This window comes from Diabrotica virgifera, chromosome 6 (assembly GCF_917563875.1).
Source record: "Diabrotica virgifera virgifera chromosome 6, PGI_DIABVI_V3a".
Lineage (NCBI taxonomy): Eukaryota > Metazoa > Arthropoda > Insecta > Coleoptera > Chrysomelidae > Diabrotica > Diabrotica virgifera.
In genome coordinates, this window is record NC_065448.1 from 106537279 (window position 1) to 106553520 (window position 16242).

At 33.8% G+C, this 16242-nt stretch overlaps 1 protein-coding gene across 2 annotated transcripts; it reads right to left on the reverse strand.

Annotated features, from left to right (window-relative positions):
• Positions 1–5561: 5561 nt before the first annotated feature.
• Positions 5562–12433, reverse strand: LOC126885917 (uncharacterized). Of its 2 annotated transcripts, XR_007698494.1 has the most exons (5): positions 11928–12432; positions 11066–11494; positions 8296–8513; positions 6811–7129; positions 6466–6752 (listed from the first exon to the last, which is right to left on the reverse strand). XR_007698494.1 is itself a non-coding variant. In XM_050652722.1 (3 exons), the coding sequence occupies exons 1-3, from the start codon at positions 12328–12330 to the stop codon at positions 6061–6063; spliced, it is 981 nt and encodes a 326-aa protein (XP_050508679.1). In that variant the 5' UTR covers positions 12331–12433; the 3' UTR covers positions 5562–6060. The 2 variants fall into 2 exon arrangements, 1 of the variants encoding a protein (XP_050508679.1); XM_050652722.1 differs by lacking the exons at positions 6466–6752; positions 6811–7129; positions 8296–8513 and adding an exon at positions 5562–6209 and having other exon boundaries at positions 11928–12433.
• Positions 12434–16242: the final 3809 nt, after the last annotated feature.

Genomic DNA, 16242 nt, shown 5'->3' on the forward strand with positions numbered 1-16242 from the left:
AAGCTTGAATACTTAGATTTGGGTACTCGCCGAAAAAATATGCATTTAATTACCTATAACTCACTAACCTAGTTAATATTAAAAGGTTTTTTAGTAAGGAGTTTATTTAGTTTTTTATTAGCTTCAATTTTGGTAATAATAGCTTTTATATAAAAACTTATAGTTTTTGAATTATCTATGAAAAATCAGTTAAAAATATGCATTTTTCTTACGAAAAATTAAAATTTTTATCTTTAATAACTGCCTCTTATAGAGATATATGCCTCTCATCAGTAGTGTTCAAGCTCTATACGAGAATAATAGAAAGAAGATTAAGAACAGAGGTAGAAGAAAAACTGGAAGACGAACAAACAGCATTCAGCGCCAAAAGGCAAACAGTGGACAACATCATAAGCATATTACGAAATATAATAGAAAAAAATAATGATCGGGGAGCAAACATATATATGACCTTCATAGACCTTAAAGCAGCGTTCGACTCAGTTGACCGGAAAATATTGTGGAATTCTGTAGAGGAGCTGGGAATACCGAGGAAACTATTAGAGATAATTAAAAGTACGTACAGCAGAGTGGTGGGAAAAGTGCAAATGAGAGGTAGCAGATCACCAGAATTTAGGATGAACAAGGGGATAAAACAGGGAGATAGCCTAAGCCCACTCCTATTCGTCATAATTATGGACAAATTATTTAAAAATGTAAAAAGAAGAACACACCACTTAAAAACAATAATAGGCTACACGCACCTAACACCAGTTATGATAGAAGGATTACTGTATGCTGACGACGTCGTTCTCCTAGCAGACAACCCGAGAAAGATGCAGCGATTAATTGATATATGGACTGAGGAAATAGAGAAAATGGAATTAGAAATACACATCAGCAAATGCAAGACGATGAAAATAGGTCAGCAGGAGCAGGAAATTGAAGGCGAAACACGAGTGCTCTGTAAAGGCAAGAATTGGAGAGGGTGACGGCCTACGAGTACCTGGGCACGATAATATCGAATGACGGAAAGCTAGACCTAGAAATTGCAAATAGGACAAATAAAGCTACGAAAATATACTATGCCATTAATAATACGATACTGGGAAAATGGGAAATCAGCCAGAAAACAAAAATGCATGTATATAATACAATCACAGTACCAACTCTTCTATATGCAAGCGAGACATGGGTCACAAATAAAAGAACATGAAAGTGCCATAAATGCAGCAGAAATGAAGCAGCTGAGAAAAATAGCTGAAAAGACGAAGATGGACAGAGAAAGGAACGAAAACATCAGAAACGTGCTAAGTCAGGAACCAATAGAGAAAAAAATTGAAAAAAGAAAACTAAATTGGTTTGGACATCTAACTAGGATGAACGAGAACAGACTAGTAAAGAAGGTGACAGATGCCAAAAGACAGGGGAAAAGAAGAAAGGACAGACCTAGAAAGGGGTGGATGGAACAAATCGAGGAAATCGGGACAAATAGAGGGAAAACAGTGCAACAGATGAAGGAAATGGCAGGAGACCGGAAGGCGTGGAAGAAATGGGTAAAAGATGGATAGGTGATATCAAAGTCCGACGATCTTATAGGGCATAAGGACAACGAGAAGAAGAAGAAGAAGATCTTTAATAACTCAAAAAGTATTGATTTACTTTAATAACTTTATATAACAAATTTTGCTTAGAATTTGTCCCCTATCTAAGTATGGGCTTATTTTTAATAAAATAATTTTCACCCCGAGAAGGGGTGGCATCCACCCCCAGGGTAAAAGCGCAAGTTAACACCATGTCACCTTTGTTTCTTGAGATATCCTCTAACCACTCACCAATTTTCATGCAAATCGATGGAGGTTCAACGAGATCGGAGGTAATAGCTCATATCCATCTTCAGTGACTCCACTACTTATGTTATTAAAGTTTTCGTTTGTTTATATCACAATAATATAATGTTATCTTTTCTTGCTTATTTTTATTTCTTCTTCATGTTACTGAAGTCGTTACCACACTAGTATAATACTAATTTTAATCTTTTAGGTCGAAATTATTTTTATTGATCATGTTCTTTGGCATTTATGGAATATTGGTGTCCCAGCAGCATTTATTGTGGGACTAATGTGTCACAATGGCATCAAAATATATGTTTTATTGAAATTATTTCACAGTAAGATGTAACAAATAATTGGTACACTGTAGCGTACATGATTTTATGAAATTTCTTGTTAAAAGAGATGAAAGCTAGCATCTAATTATATTCTGAAATCTAGTCTCTTTTGAGGTCAAACTTGACAAACGGAAATTCCATAATTATTAGTAGTCGAAGCAATAACGCACTGAACCTCCGAAAAAAAAAAACGACAAGACGGATGTTAATAATTCTTTTTGCATTAGATTCGTGAATGCGCCAGGAAACTTTGTGACCCCAAGCCATAATATACTATTGAAAAACTGCATACAAAAAATGCATTCTTTAAGTTCATCTCAAACAGAAAATAAAAAAAATTCAGAACTCGTCAATTATTGGCGAGAATGGGATTTTTGGGGTCGGTGAAAACGAATATAACGTCGTAAGTAATCTCCGGAGTACCTGGTGCCCAGGATACCTACTGTTTACCTCGTCATTAAAATTCGTTAAAAAATTAGTCAAAATCATTACTCGGGGGGTTTTTAGGGTCACTAACGACGAATATGACATCGGAAGTGATCTACGGAGTACCAGGTGCCCAGTGTACCTACTGTTTACCTCGCCTTATGGAGTTTTCGGCAAAAAATTTATTAAAAATTTAGTCAAAAATCATTACTCTGGGGGATTTTGGGGTCGCTAACGACGAATTTGACGTCGGAAGTGATCTCAGGAATACCTGATTCCCAGGGTACCTACTGATTATTTCGTGACTAATGATTTTTAACTAATTTTTTAATGAATTTGCCGAAAACTTCGGAAGACAGAGTAAACAGTAAGTACCCTGGGCATCAGGTACTCCGGAGATCACTTCCGATGTCATATTCGTCGTCAGAGACCGCAAAAACCCCCCGAGTAATGAATTTTGACTAATTTTTTAATGAATTTGTTGAAAACTCCAGAAAACGAGGTAAACACTAGGTACCTGGGTACCAGGTATTACGTAGATCACTTCTGATGTCCTATTCGTCGTCAGAGACCCAAAAACCCCAGAGTAATGATTTTTAACTAATTTTTTAATTATTTGCCGGAAACTCCAGAAGATGAGGTACCCTGGGCACTAGATATTCCGGAGATCATTTCTGATGTCATATTCGTCATTGGGGACCCCAAAAACCCCCAAGTAATGGTTTTTTACTAATATTTTAATAAATATTTTGCCGAAAACTCCACAAGACGGAGTAAACAGTAGGTACCCTGGGCACCAGGTACTCCGTAGATCACTTCCGATGTCATATTCGTCGTTAGTGACCCTAAAAACCGCCCGAGTAACGATTTTTAACAAATTTTTAATGAATTTTAATGACGAGGTTTTGACATCCAACACACCTTAAACAAGGTAAGAAATAGAGCTAAACTCCTTGGAGCGCTATCTGGAAAGTTTGGAGGCACATCAAGCAAGACTCTCCTACACACCTACAAAACGTGCATAAGGCCCATTATCGACTACAGAGCAGTTCTTTATGCCTCATTAAACCGACCACACAACAACAACATCCTCGGTTGCGAACGCAGAATACTCAGAAAGTGCCTCAGGAAGCGCTGGAGATATCCGTCGATAACAAGACTACAGTCAAATGCACTTAGCCTACGTTTGTTGCCGACCAATGACAGCAAAGGTAAGCTAGTGACACAGAACACAAAGTAGTGGAATTCCTACGTTTTCTGTGATTGGTTGATGGGTCTGTCTTAATTTAAAATTTGGCGGGTTTCATATTTATTATTACAATGAAAATTGTGTATTATTGATAACCGCATTTTAGGTTTGCATACACGCAAAATCGTCCCATTTCTGCGTCAACCTCGTATCTAAACTTTTTTTCATTTTTGACGTTGACTTGCTAACAATTAAATTGTATTACTATCAAGTAATTAAAATTATTAAATTTTTAACGACACTAACATTAAACGTTTTTGTTGCTCTCCTGAAAAATTTGCTATTTGTAGTGACGAAGTTGACGCAGAAAAATGTCAAAATATTCAATGTGTTTAAATGTATTCATTTTTCGAATCCTGAGAAAACTACTAAATATTTTTGAATAATATAAACGAAGAATGAAAGATTGCATTTTTACTGAGGGCCGAACGTCCCTGAAAACGCCTTTAATGTTTATTTTAAGAAGCTACAGGGGTGAAAATAAAAGAAAATTTAGTGTAATTTTTAATTGCAAATATTTCATTCCAAAGAAACTTTTTATTTATTCTAAAGGACTTTTGTCCCTCGGTAATAACGTAATCTTTCGTTCTGCGTTTAAATTTTTCAAAAATACTTGACAGTTTTCTCAGGATTCGAAAAAAAAATACATTTAAAATTTTGACAGGAGACATTTTGCGCCGTTCCCCTGAAGTTGACTATTAGTTTTATTATAAATGTAATTATTGTTCCTTGTTGTAGTTTTTATTAGATATCCAGGTATTTTTGTTTTAGCTTTTGCATTAGGAAATGTTTGTTTTTGTTATTACTTATTATTTTTGGAACATTAGTCATAATCACTCTCTTTGCTTTCTCACGTGGAGTCTAAAAAAATCTTTTCTATCGAAGATCGTGGAGTTCTTTTCTATCGAAGCTGACTCTCGATCCATATTTGGAATACCATCTTTAAAAGAATATTCTGGTTTTGTCCTATTTAATGTTATCATTTTTCTTCAGGTACTTGTCTCCACTGCTTAAGTCTTTCTTCCACTTTTCTACTATCATCTGCGTACATTCAATTCCAAGCACCTCCCCTTGAAGTTCAGCTGTTATCTGATCCAGCACCTGCACCAATGAGAATAAATACGAGCTTAACACAAAACCCTGATGAACCCTCACTTTCACAAAAAATTGTCAGTTTCTCCTGCATTTGTTCTAACTCTTGTTGCTATCCTCCCATGTCTTCCACTTCTTCTTCTTAAAGTGCCGTCTCCTCAATGGAGGTTGCCTACTACAATTGCAAACTCTTCTGTCTTCAGCTGTTCAAAATTTAGTCCTGTCCATTGTCGGATATTTCTGAGCCACGATAGTCTTTTTCTTCCTAGTCCTCTCCTTCCCTTTCACTATAAGTTGGGCATATTGGTACTTATTTTCTCAGTATGTGGCCTAGGTATGATGTTTTTCTAACTTTCACTGTGTTGAAAAGTTCTCTTGCCTCGCATATTCTATGCAGCACTTCTTCGTTTGAGGTATGCGATGTCCACGAAATTTTGAGAATTCTCCGGTAGATCCACATTTCAAAGGCTTCCAACTTATTTACGGTTGATGTTTCAAGGGTCCATGTCTCAACTGCATAGAGAATAGTCGACCAGACATCGCATTTGGATAAACGTAATCGAATTTCGAGGTTTATTTCTGAACAAAATTAAGTAAATTAATGTTTACTTGAAATAACTATTGCAAATCAAAAAAACACTAAAATGGCTGTTTAAAATTTCTTTATTAAAAATTGGGAGAGGGGGCGCCGTTATTGGTGCAATGGTGAAGGTAAAACCCCTCTAAACCTCGCCTACGGCCCAGTAGATCCCAATTTAAAAATACAACTCATATAAAAGTTATCAAATTACATCTTACTTAACATAGCTTTAAAATTCAGACCTAACTTAAGTAACATAATCTATAATCTTATAAAATTTCACTATATTTATTACTATTCAAGTAAAATCTGTAATGTTAAATTAACTAATGATCTTGTAAATAAAAAATCAATACAGGCACAAATCAAGAATGCATGTGAGCTACAAAAATTGTTAATAAAAAATGTTTAATCAGTTCTTTTTTTTTTGAAGGAAAATACTCCTGAGTCTCCATTTTTCGCTTCTTCGTAATGTTCTTTGCCTTATTATTAACTTCTTCCAGAATTCCTTGAGTCCTCCTTATAAATTCGGTAAAACCTTGGTCATCTAATCCGTTCAACACATTATTGAGATATTCCTGTTGAAGACTTCTTTTGGTTTTTTCCTGGGTCACATTTGTCTGTTCTAAGCTTCCCTCTGACAAATTCATTAATTTCCTCCTCATGCCTTGATTTGATAGTTGACATTTCTCCTAAACACCTTGCAGCATCATCTACAACAGAGTTACTACCCAAACGCTCCTCATACATTCTTACCAAGTGCACATGCTGACACAAGGTATCCCTCACCATATAGTCATCACAACTGCACCAATAACGGTGAATACAAATCTTACACACTCTACAAAACAATGTCTTACACTCACTCTCACACACTTGTCTAAAATTTACATAACGTAATATATTCATACCTTTAAAGGATTTTACCTCATAATGGCCATATGCAGTCTCCTTAACCAGTTCTTCTAGTTTGCCTTTCATCGATGCTGCCCGTTTGTGTGCTCTTATTGAAAGCCTGTCTTGATAATTATTTGCGCTTGGTCGTATTATATCAACTATCCTCGTCCACATTTTTTCTTCAACTAGCTCATCCATTGTATCCAGTAGCTTCTCAATCCCCACTGCTGCATTTCTCTTGAGGTAATTCGTCTTTAGTAGATTGTTGAGTGATTCAATTGCCATGTTGGTATTAATCCCGGCATTTCTTCTGTAACAATAGGGCCACAATTTTTTTTCTGTGTTCAGCCAAGTATTGTCTAGAAAAAAAAATACTTAAGGGTGTCTTAAAATGTATGATTTCATATAATTATTTACTTTTTCAGATAATTGACAAATTCTATCTCATTTGCCTCTTCTAGTTTGGATACATATTTGTCACATAGTTCTTTAAATTTATCTTCATCTGGTTCTCGAATAATCTGCCTGAGTTCATTTTTCATTTGTGCCTTCAAAGTTGGATCCTGTAATTTTTTCTTTCCTCTAATGTTCCAGTTCTTCACCACATGCCACGTACATAATAGTCTCCTTGGTTCTTGTCTCATTATCTTCTTCCATGCATTATAATATTTAGGATCATCATCACTCATGAAATATTCCGCATTAACTTCTGTCTGTATCTTATTCTTGAGGGCATCTAAAGGTTTTAAAAATAATCGTTAGTTAGCAGTCCTAAATTGTCACTACTTATACAGTGTGTCTGCGTAACTTGGAACCATATGGGAAACTTTTTTAACATCAATTTTACGAATATAAGTAATTCTCTAGAAAGTGCTCTGCACAGTCTTAAACCTAAAGACGCAATCATCAGATATAAAATTTTATCAACAGTGTACAAAGTATGTCAAAAAATATGAATTTCGCTCAAGAGTAAAGTGCCTTTATATTTCACAATATCGAAAATTGTACTTGAGGAAAGTTGTTTGTAATTAAAAATTATGTTATAATCTGCATTTACATTCTTCTAATTGAAAAAAATTTTTTTGAAAATTTTGCTCAAATCACGGACAACCAACATCATTTTTATTTATGACAGCTCCGTTATTATTAATTTTGCGAAAAAAAAAGTTATTCCTTATAGTTCGCATTATATTTAGCAACCAAGATACAATTATAACATATTAAATTTTGTCAATTTTATACGAGGTATGTCAAAAAATATGAATTTCGCTGAAGAGTAAAGTATCTTTATTTTTCACAATATTGAAATTTGTTATTATAAAAAGTTTTTAGAATTAAAAACTATGTTTTAATATGCAATTACATCCTTTTAGTGGAAATATTGTGAACTATAAAGGTATTTTACTCTTGAGCGAAATTTATGTTTTTTGACATACCTCTTATAAAATTGAAAAAAAATTATATCTTATGATTGCATCTTAGTTTTTGACTATTCAGACATTTTTATAAAGAATAACTTTTTGTCGCAAAATTAACAATATCGGAGTTATTTTAAATAAAAATTAATGTTGCGTATCCGTAATTTGAGGAAAATTTTCAATTTTTTTTTTTCAATTAGAAGAGTGTAAATGCATATTATAACATAAATTTTAATTACAAACAACTTTTCTTAATAACACTTTTCGATATTGTAAAAAATTAAAAATACTTTACTCATGAGCAAAACCCATATTTTTGAACATCCTTGTATATTATTGATAAAATTTGATATCTGATGGTTGCATCTTAGGTTTTAGACTATGCAGAGCACTTTATGAAGAATAACTTTTTTTTCGTAAAATTGATATTAAAAAAGTTTCCCTTATGATTCCAAGTTACACAGACACACTGTATAATACATACCTAAAAAAACTTCTTGAATTCGTTGGTCCAATCTATTTGACAGAAGGAACGCAACAAGTCTTTCACCAGCAAAATCGTCAAATCCAGTCCTTTTTTATTTGTCCCATGTGTCCCATCGACACAAATTATGTTCGGGAATTCTAGTAGTTTCTCTTCCATCACCGCATTCATGAACCCTACTGCAAAATCTTCTTTTCTCAATATATCATGATCTTCTCCTAATAAAAATAAACCACCAAATTTTTAGTTCATTCAAAATTGATAAGCTTGTATCCCGTGTACAAAAAAAGTTGATTAATAGCAAGATGAAAATTTGTTAAGAGGAAACAGTAGCGATCAACTGGTAGCAAAAACGTGTTCCAGGATTGCGGCTGTAATTTTAAATATTTTTTCGAGATATTTAGCACACGTATTCGTAATATAATAAAGAATGGCGGTACAGAGCCCAATTTAAAAAATATATTAATATGTGGAAATTACTCTGTAATTAAATACAATATTAAAAAAACGAGCCTGTACCGCCATTAAGAGGAACAAAAAAATACACTTTCTTCAAATAAACTTTTTTATCCGATGCCTAGATTTTGTGTCATTTTGGAAGTACTAATGGAATAAAAAATTTTAGTAGTTCCAAAATGACACAAAATCTAGGCATCGGATTAAAAAGTTTATTTGAAGAAAGTGTATTTTTTTGTTCTTTTTAATGGCGGTACAGGCTCGTTTTTTAATATTGTATTTAATTACAGAGTAATTTCCACATTTTAATATATTTTTCAAATTGGGCTCTGTACCGCCATTCTTTATTATATTACGAATACGTGTGCCAAATATCTCGAAAAATATTCAAAATTACAGCCGCAATCTTGGAACGTGTTTTTGCTACCTGTTGATCGCTACTGTTTCCTCTTAATAGCTTAACAGTGTCTAGTCGAACAAACCTTGATGTATGGGAACAGGGGAAGTTTTAATTGTGGGACGTGATTTTAATTGTGAAACATGTTATCCTGACAATTTTATGATAATGAAAACTAGCAGGTTGCAAAAAAATAGCTGTCTGATTTTTGCATGAAAGTTTAATGAAAGGGTAACAAATCAAGTTCTGTCCAACAAAATACATGGGAGGTTTGAAACCTGTAACTTGTTCCACAATTAAAACTTCCCCCTATTCCAGTATTCCTGTACCTCAAAGTTTGTGTGACTAGACGCTGTTAAGCTATTAACAAATTTTCAGCTTACTATTAATAAACTTTGTTTTTGGTACGTGGGATCCAGGCCTAATCGTAGTCTTCAACAAAATTAAAGGCATTCCGGCATATTATATTTAACAGATAATTCAAGATAAATGGTAAGAGACTGAAATTTTATTGAATATTTAAATAGGTAATATTACTTCTATCTTTTAAGCTTGCTTACAGTTCATTGTTATCTACTTATTACTTATAGCATTGCAAATATAACAATATAAATTTCCTATTAAATTCACTATTTTACTTCAGAAATAATTATTTTATTGTAGAAATTAAATAGCACCAGAAAGATATTTTTTAAAGTAGATAACTTTGATAAAAACCCCAAAAATTTGGAGTTACCTAGTTACAGTACCTACTGAACCACAATATGATAGATCATGTGATTATTAATTCAAAGAGGGGCAAAAAATGTTCAGATTAGCATATGGTAGAAAGTATAATAAGAGCCAGAATATAAATACCAACAAAGAAATAGGGTCCAAATATGAAAGGTAGCATATAGAGGGCTTGAAGATAAAACAAAAAAAAAAAGAATACAAAAGAACATTGAACAACAGATAATATAAAGGATGACTCGAGGTAGAAGGGGCATGTGGAAAGGACAGAAAAAGATGAAAATAAAGGAATAAATGCCAGTTAAACACAACTAAAGGACCAAAGATTAGATATTGGGAACAGATAAAAAAAGAAGTATGTACTCTTAAATAGGCCAAGACCCAAAAAGTAGCAATGATGGTAATAAAAGGACAATTTAAAACTAAAAATGACTAAAATCCTTTATAAAAGGTATATTTGTTAAAATCCCAAAAAAAGGGCTACATCACAGAACTAGTTTTCAATCGGATGACTGATCATCATCAGTGCTTACGTGATCTGACATGCTAACCACCAAAATACAAAAATATATGGGTAAAATTTAAAACTAAACCACATTCAAATATCAAATTCCTAACTATAAACAAAGTTACTATTCGTCCTCTCATTCGTCAAGAGGCTGTTAAATGTAATTTATTGCCCTAAAAGAGGCGGATTCTCATTTTACAGGTCCAAACTGGTCAGTCTGCAAATTCAAATTGTAGGTAGCATGTTGGTTTTTAAGAAATACTTCAGGACAACCCTGTTTAGCTTCCATGTGCGTTTGTTTACAGTTGGGAATTTGTAAAATGAATGGACTTTAGTTATTTAAGGGGTGAAAGTTATTGATTTCTGACAAGTGGGAGATTTATTACTTGAGGGAGGCAAAGGTAACAATTCAACCACTAAATTTACCCCATATACCACCACTATGTCCATAACAAAATTAGATTTAATGTAAAAAGTTAATAACTAAAACTTAGCACATTATATTATTTTAAAAATGTTTATTGCTATTTCGTATCAAGGCATAAATGTTGTTAATTCTACTTAAGAGCAAGGTGTGTTATATGAGCCATGCAAGGATAACAATTCACACAAGTCAAATTGGAGTACAATTATTTATAATGTTGGTAGCTACAAAACAGAAAAAAAATGGTGTTTACCTTCCTTCTTGAATAAGAAAGCATAATTCTTGTTGTTAGCATTCCATTCCTGAACCTTTAGGGCTGCTGCTATCATATCATTTTGATCTCGTTTCTTGTGTATATTATACTTTCTGGTCAAATTTCTGAGATCCTGACTTGTTATTACAGCAAGTCTATCTAATTGTGGTACTTCCAATTTTCTTGAATCTTTTAAAATTCTAGTGGGTGGCACCCCAGCCATTAATTTTTCTACAACCGTTTTTTCTTCTGCTTTTGACAGATGCATTGTTCTTAATTCTTCTTTATGTCCAACATGTGTTTTCCAATAACTGACAGAAACTTGTCCTTGGTCTCTCAGTTTGCAAGCCAGTCTGGAAGGGCACACTCCTTTTATTCTAATTGATCCACCAGATTTCTCTGTCCTAATTTTATAGTTGGGCTTATATCCTAAAGATAGATCAGTATAAGTTTTAATTATTGCAAGTAACAAAGTACAGTAGAGCGTCGATTATCCGAACGTCGATCAACCAACCGACCGCTTATTCGAACTATCGACTCCCGCATCCTGCACTCAAATACCGAGCAAGTGTTAGTAATTGACGCTTAAAATATCTTCAATTTTCTTCACTATTGTATCCAAAAATAATTATGTTGTTGCAAAGACTGCACTTTTTTGTTTAGTTGCTAGTTGTCATTATCAAGATATAAATAAATATGTAGGCATATAAATATGGCTTTTATTCACTTGTGGATAAATATGTATGACTATAAATATGTATCGGTTTTCCGAACACCTATGTCCCCCAATTAGTTCGGATAACCGACGCTCTACTGTACCTATAAGTTTTAATTATTGCAAGTAACAAAGTATTGCTCTTACCATGTATGTCACTTCTATTGCAATCATAGTACATTATCTTATGTTCCTTTCCACGGATTGTTCTAGTACATGCATAACTTGTCTCAATTTTCTGCATATCTTTCCATGTCTCATATTCTTGTTTGCTAGAAAATTCAAAAGTTATTAGTTCAATACTCAGCTGGTGGCAGTCCTGGAGATGTTTTCGTAATTTCTCATGACTTTCAAAATTAGTTTCTTGATCACATAACGGACAAATGATGCGATTTTGATTCATTTTGTTGTTAGCCCTGGGCGGAACATCTGTTTTGTGTATTCTTTTGATATGACGATTTCGTAATTCCACATTTTTAAATATTTTGCTGCAAAGATGGCAGGCTCCTGGAAGAGAATTTGTTGAAGTAGATGGGTAGGTAGAATCCATAATTGCTAAAAAGTCTTGGGTAATTAAATTAGGTGTTCTAACGAACAGATTTTTAAAACGATTGAACAAATTAAAAACAAAAATAGAAATGAAAAACGCTAAAATTGAAATTTTGTATGTGTATGTATGTATAATTGGTGTTAAGTTGGAAAGTAACCGCAAGCCCAAAGAAAATTTGATCTTAAAAAACCGCCAAACACAAAAGTCATAACCTCACAAAATGCATTAACATGACACTACTGTCACTACTTTAGGTATTTCTTGATATTTCACTACTTTGTGATTTTTGTGTTCTGTGTCACTAGCTTACGTTTGCTGTGATTGGTCGGTAACAAACGTAGGCTAAGTGCATTTGACTGTAGTCTTAACAAATACGTTTCGCGTACGATTAATGGAAATAAACACAGAGCAAAATATGTTCTAACCACCCCTTGCAATCGGGAAGGTCACATACTCACCAGGATCCCCAAAGACAAAGTTCCATTCCCTCCAGCCAATCTTCTACAATTGGCTAGAAACGGACTACCTGATGTATACTACGGAATTTTAGAACAAACTCCCCTAATATATCGCAGATAACCAAGCTGCATCCCCACACGCTGATCCAAGAGCCGTTCTTCTATGGTGACAGATGGTGACTGGACGCTTTACTGGGCTACGGCAACTTCCCTCCTTCATCTCTATAGATTTTGTGCTAAAACCACCTTCTGAACCTCTGCTCCAATGGCAATTTTGCTCCTCCACTCTTCACCTAACAGTCACAACAAGCTTACTCTTATCGTCCCTATACTCCTGAAAAGGAGGTTCCTTCCCCTTAAGAGGCACAAGCCTAAACGGGGTATAAATAACGCGTTTCCATTCCCATGACGAGGTACTCCGGAGATCACTTACGACGTCATATTCGTTTTCAGCGACCCCAAAAATCCCATAGTAACAAAATTGAACTCATTTCCGCCGATAATTGACGAGTTTTGAATTTTTTTTATTATCTGTTTGAGATGCACTTTAAGAATGCATTTTTGGTCTGCAGTTTTTCAATATTATATTATGGATCAAGGTCACAAAGTTTCCTGGCGCATTCACGAATCGAATGCAAAAAGAATTATTAAGATCCGTCTTGCCGTTTTTTTTTCCGGAGGTAAGGCCGATTTTAGTGCTTTATTGCTTCGCCAAAAAGTATACCAATAATTTTTAGCTAGCACAGAATTTGAAAACGGGATTTATACAAACAATAAACGAAAACAGGACCGAATAAATGAAAATTTAAATTGAAAGTTTATCATTAAACAGAATATTTAGTTGACGTAAAACGACGATATGCAAAGATAAAGACGGAGAACTACTAACAGAGAAGCAAAAAATTATTGTGAGATGGAAATAATACTTCGAAGAAAACCTAAATGCAGACAATGAAAATGATAAAAACGAGACAATATAATATACGAAGGAGCACCACATTGAAAATCCAAATTATGAAGAAGTATTTCAAAATAAATAAACTATAAAAAATAAAGCGCCAGGAATGGACATAATTTCGGCAGACCTATTAAACCATGGATGATCCGAATTCTGGGGAAGAAATCATTACCTAATAACATTAATATGGACCTGGATTAATATTAATAACCTAATAACATTATATTAAGGAAAAAATGCCAGAGGAATGGACAGTTGACTTTATACAACCAATATATAAAAACAGAAGATAAGAGGCAATACCAGAATTATAATAGGCCAACTACATTGCTAACTGTAATATACAAAATTATTTCTGGTATTATCTTTATTGGAGTATTAGAATACTCCGAAAATATAATTAGTAATTATCAAAATGGATTCAGACCAAATAGAGCCACTACAGGTAATATATTCATACAAATAACGATCCACAAAAAGCTTACCAATACGACATAAAACTATATAATAATTATATAGACTTCAAACAAGCTTTTGATAGTGTGAAAATAGACAAAATACTAAAAGACCTTCTAAATCTACGTATAATTAAGAAATAGGGCAGGGTTGCAGGGTTCAAAAGCCGTAATCAGATGGAGATGTAGAACTGACTTCCCTGCTTGACATCGACAGGGGAGTGAGACAGGGAGACGCTCTATCAACCATGCGATTCCACCTAGTTCTTGAGGCTGTCATCAGACATACCAATTTAGCCGGCCACATAAACACCAAGACAGTACAAATTACTGTATATGCAAACGATGTAACTATTATTAGTGAGAACAAGCCACGATTAATGGAAGCGTTCAAAGAAATTGATCCTAAAGCACGAAAAAGGGGGTTTAAAATAAACGAAGCAAATACAAAGTAGATGACTGTCAAAAGAACACCTGACAATGAAAATAATATCACAATAGACAACTACATATAATATTGAACGTGTGAATGCCTTCACATATCTGGGTACAGAAATCAATCGAAAAAATTCCGTAAGTAGCGAAATTAATGCACGTATCTCCAGCGGGAATAGTACATAATACATATGCTAATAAAAGAATAATGACATCCCAATTTTTAGTCAAAATATCCAAAATGACTATTTACAGAACATCGATTAGACTCGTAGTAACCTATAGTTGTGAAACCTGGGTAATGACAAAAAAGATAGAGCCCAACTCAGGACATCCGAGAGAAAAATATTGAGAAAAGTATATGGCCCGGTGGTGTAAGAGGAAGACGCTACATGGAGAATCAGGAGAAACGACAAGGTTAGCCAATTGAATGAACGTTATGATAGTGTAAGATTTTTGAAAAGTCAAAGACTGTCATGGCTGGGACATGTCAAAAGACAAGACGATGCAAAATCAACGAAGACAAAATTACAATGGAAGCCTATATAAAGGCGAAAAGAAGGAAGGCCTAGAACGAGATGGTTGGATGACGTGGAAGAAGACCTGAAAACCATGAACATAAGACAATACAGAAGAAGGGCATAAGAGAGATCTGAATGGAAGGACATAGCCAGACAGGTAAATATCCATCCAGGGCTATGATGCCAAAAGAATAAGAAAGAAGAAGGATCGAAATAAATGAAAATTTAAATTGAAGTAAGTACATATTATTATTAAACAGAATATTTAGTTGACAGGAACCTTAAGCGCCAATAATTTTTGAAACGAAAAATATTAAAACGAAACAGAAGGTTAACAAATGAATAAAATCAAAAGAAGTTGAAATAAAATAATTATTGCAACAAACATAATAAACATGTGACGTTTATAACATAACGTTACAAAATATTATATGCGTGTTTAGTTTGGCTTAAAATAACTTTTAACTCTTCCCCATTTTCCATTATTTTTGAAGTTATACTTCTTTAGGCGCGATTGAGAGTAAAATTTCATAATACTGCGCGCATGCGCACACAGACAGTATGGCGTTTAGTTGCTGAATCTTTCAAGTTATACAATTTAATATGTCAGTGCAAGAAAAGGTGTGAAAAGGATATATTAGTGTTTTTAGTAAATATATTTATTATAATTTTTGTGTCTTTGGATTTGTCTTCCTCCGGAGTAAGATGAGTATTATTAAAACATTTTATTGTATATTTATTATACTTGTCTGTTTGTTACCGTGAATTGTCATTAGGTACGTCCGAACCGATACTGACACAGTCCTCGTAGCGTATTTGGTATGGCATTCGGCCAGAGATCGAGAGGTCTTGCGTTCGAGTCCGGAGCAATACTATACTTTAGTTTTTATTTTTTTGAAAGCGGTAAGCACAAAATTATGTAATTCGCTGTTTAAAAAAATTAAAACAAACTGTTTAAAGTATATTTATTTTTAAGAAATCATATAATAGAAATATAACTTCTTACGTGCGTACAAAGTACACACACATTCTTTTTTAATGTGTGGTATATAGTTCTTTTAGATTAGTGTAGTCTCTGTTTTTGA

Bases quoted from the DNA above. Each gene is read 5' to 3' on its own strand.
- LOC126885917 (XM_050652722.1), bottom strand. From the start codon at position 12,330: ATGGATTCTACCTACCCATCTACTTCAACAAATTCTCTTCCAGGAGCC. The intron at 11,495-11,927 runs GTAAGAGCAATA...ATCTATCTTTAG, and splicing joins CAATAGAAGTGACATACATG to GATATAAGCCCAACTATAAA. The intron at 6,210-11,065 runs GTAAACACCATT...ACTCTGTTGTAG, and splicing joins TTTCTTATTCAAGAAGGAAG to ATGATGCTGCAAGGTGTTTA.